Source organism: Acipenser ruthenus, unplaced genomic scaffold (genome assembly GCF_902713425.1).
Source record: "Acipenser ruthenus unplaced genomic scaffold, fAciRut3.2 maternal haplotype, whole genome shotgun sequence".
In the NCBI taxonomy this organism is placed as follows: domain Eukaryota; kingdom Metazoa; phylum Chordata; class Actinopteri; order Acipenseriformes; family Acipenseridae; genus Acipenser; species Acipenser ruthenus.
This window is the reverse complement of record NW_026707945.1, coordinates 15,001-17,731: the sequence shown is the minus strand read 5'-3', so window position 1 is coordinate 17,731 and position 2,731 is coordinate 15,001. Positions and strand designations below refer to the sequence as shown.

Sequence of the window (2,731 nt, the reverse complement as noted above, 5' to 3'; positions counted from 1 at the left end):
AAATAATTATGCAACAGAAGCACACGTCTTTTACTAAACTAGAATGCTTCAAAGCCGTTCCAATCAGAGGTGTCTGCTTGAAGCACTGTATTTTAGTAAAAAGAGAGGGGTGAAGTAAGACGTTTATCAGTTCATGGTTAATCTGCTTTGGCAATTACAATCAGGATTTATAGTTGATTTCCTGGGAATCTCCTGCAGTGTTTTATCAAAGTACAATACAAACGGACCCTGGGGATTTAAAATGAGGTTTGCGTTTTGAAGTAGAACATTTTAAATTGGAAATACAAGCACTTTTCTGCAAGTCTTTCACAGTTTGCAAATCACGTTTTCCAAGAATGAAAGTTTCATTATTGCTGTTATATTACCACCTACAGTGAAGTACCACCATATTAGCACTATTTATTTTGTATTATGAAATATGTTCTCCTCATTAATTTAATCGCACACTTGTACTGTATAGACTTATATTTTCTAAGTGTTTTAATTGAATACGTTGTTAACATTTTTTTATTAAATTGTTTTGTAGAATTAACGGGTGTTGTGCTGCTTTAAAAAAAAAATTGTTAATTAATAGACTGGATTAAACGCTTTCCCCCTGTTACCAAAATAGTATCTCACTTGCAGAGATTTCAGGTGCTTTTCCCATTCAGCAGTAGCCAGGAATCATGTACAGTATGGGTGCGGTTTGTAGAATTCTGTGCCAAGGTGCTTCCTGGAATATTGTAGGTCTAGCAATGATGTCAACTACCATTCTACCATGAAATGGGGATGCAGAATGATCCTGCGGAGGACTTTGATTTAAATGTGAGATTTTACCATTTTGTGTGTTGTTTTTTTAGTTGCTTGTTTTTTTATTTCTCTTTCTCTCGCTCTCTGTTTTGTAGGCGGAATCTTACTAAGCTGTCGCTCATCTTCAGTCACATGCTTGCAGAAATCAAGGCGATCTTTCCTGCTGGCCATTTTCAAGGCGACACGTTCCGCATCACAAAAGCAGACGCGGCAGAATTTTGGAAGAGATTTTTTGGGGAGAAGTAAGTACTTCCTTTCTTTGCCCTTGGAATCACAATCCTGCCAGCTGATTTATCCACTCTGCTGTTATGTAAAGCATCCATCCTGTATCGATTGTCGGATAAATATCTGATTGGTCAGTCTTGATACAGCATGCTTGCATTTTGTTAGTATCTGCATTTCAAAGATGTGTGCTGTACTGTATGAAATTAATCATTTTGATTTTTTTAGCTGCTCATTGTTTTTGTTATGATTTGTTTTAAAGTCAAGTAAAAAAAGATTGTGAATTCGGAATTCAATGTTGCACCTATGTTTTGGTTACTTGCTCCAAATGTACGGTACATGCAAGAGAACAAAAATTAGTGACAATAGTTCAAATTACACGAGAATGTTAAGTCACTTCTGCTGTCATATTTGGTGACTTTCATTTCTGCAATCAGAACATTCATGTCTGAATGAGAAGATTCCCCTTTTTAATTATCGTAGTTTAGTCTTTGATCTTCTGTACCTCATTGTCAGACTGATCAAAGCTCCCTGGTTGGAAAAAATGGTACAGTACAGTAGCTGCTGAACTATGGCTCGCTCAGTTACTGCAAAGTAAAGCCTGTGTCACTGTCAGCCGGTGTCATGCCACTGGCACATCTAATTGAATTACCTTGATGTTTGTGTAAAATTCAGTGTTCCAGGGGCCTGCCTGCATCAGCTTAGTTAAAGACTTCTTCTCGGTGGATAACAATGGAATTTAATTGTCTTTTAACTGACTATCTCTTTGGATTATTATGCTTTGATGGTATTTTGAAAGCCTGTTGTTTCTGTGATACTGCAAGTCAATATGATTTATATTACAACAATTGTATTAGATGAAAAGGAAATCCCATTATTTAATAGAAAAGAAAATAAACAGCATCCTGACAGTGTAAGACATTGCTTTACAATGATAGTAATTTTACTACCTCAGAGAGCCTAGTGCTTTTATTGCTGTGTTTTATTATTTTTGCAAAAGGTTGAGAACAGTATAGCAGACAGCATTGAATTGTAATGATTTATATAACAATGTGTCATGTCAGTCCTCCTGCCTTCTTTTTTAAAATAATACAACTGGCATGAAGTCTTGTTACGAGTCTGGGGCATCTGCCTGTGTTCGTTCTTTCTTTCTGAAGTGAATATTACAGTACTGTATCGCAGGCTGTGTATAGGATTTAATTCAGATGACTCTTCTGTCATCTGTGAAGCCTTGCAAGAGTTTAATTATCTTTGTAAAGGCTGAATGTTTAATTCATTTCAAATCCATGTAGCTGATGCATTGTTTAGTAGCTCAGGAGATCAGATTCTGCGGTTCATTATACACATGCACACAGTCTTTACTGCTTCCACTGTGGGCTGGTGTTGAATCTCAAATCTCAAGCTGTTTCTACTGAACACAGCAGTCTAGAATGCACTACCCCCTGGATCCGTCTAGATTTCCAGATTTGATGTATTCTAGATAATTTGCAGTAGAGTGTCAGTCCGGTGGCCTTGTTCATGAACAGTGAGAAACACATTGGATGTACTCTTGCTTTCACAGTTCAGTACCAGAGGGAGTAGAATAAGCTTCCCTGTAGAAATAAGCTTCCCTGTACAGTTCCCAGTGTAGTATAAAGATGTTAAAGACACACAGGGGTGAAAGACTTCAGCGTCGAGTCAGTTTAAATCACAGGAAGATTGCTGCACCTGAGATGCTCTG

General features: G+C 37.3%; 1 protein-coding gene across 1 annotated transcript in view; it reads left to right on the top strand.

Moving 5' to 3' along the window:
* Positions 1-884: 884 nt before the first annotated feature.
* Positions 885-2,731, top strand: part of LOC131728551 (E3 ubiquitin-protein ligase CBL-B-like) — a gene marked incomplete at its 5' end in the record, with an annotated part of 16,074 nt that continues 14,227 nt past the window's right edge. Inside the window, 1 exon segment of the mRNA XM_059019564.1 lies at positions 885-1,031. Coding sequence (XP_058875547.1) covers positions 885-1,031 — 147 coding nt within the window.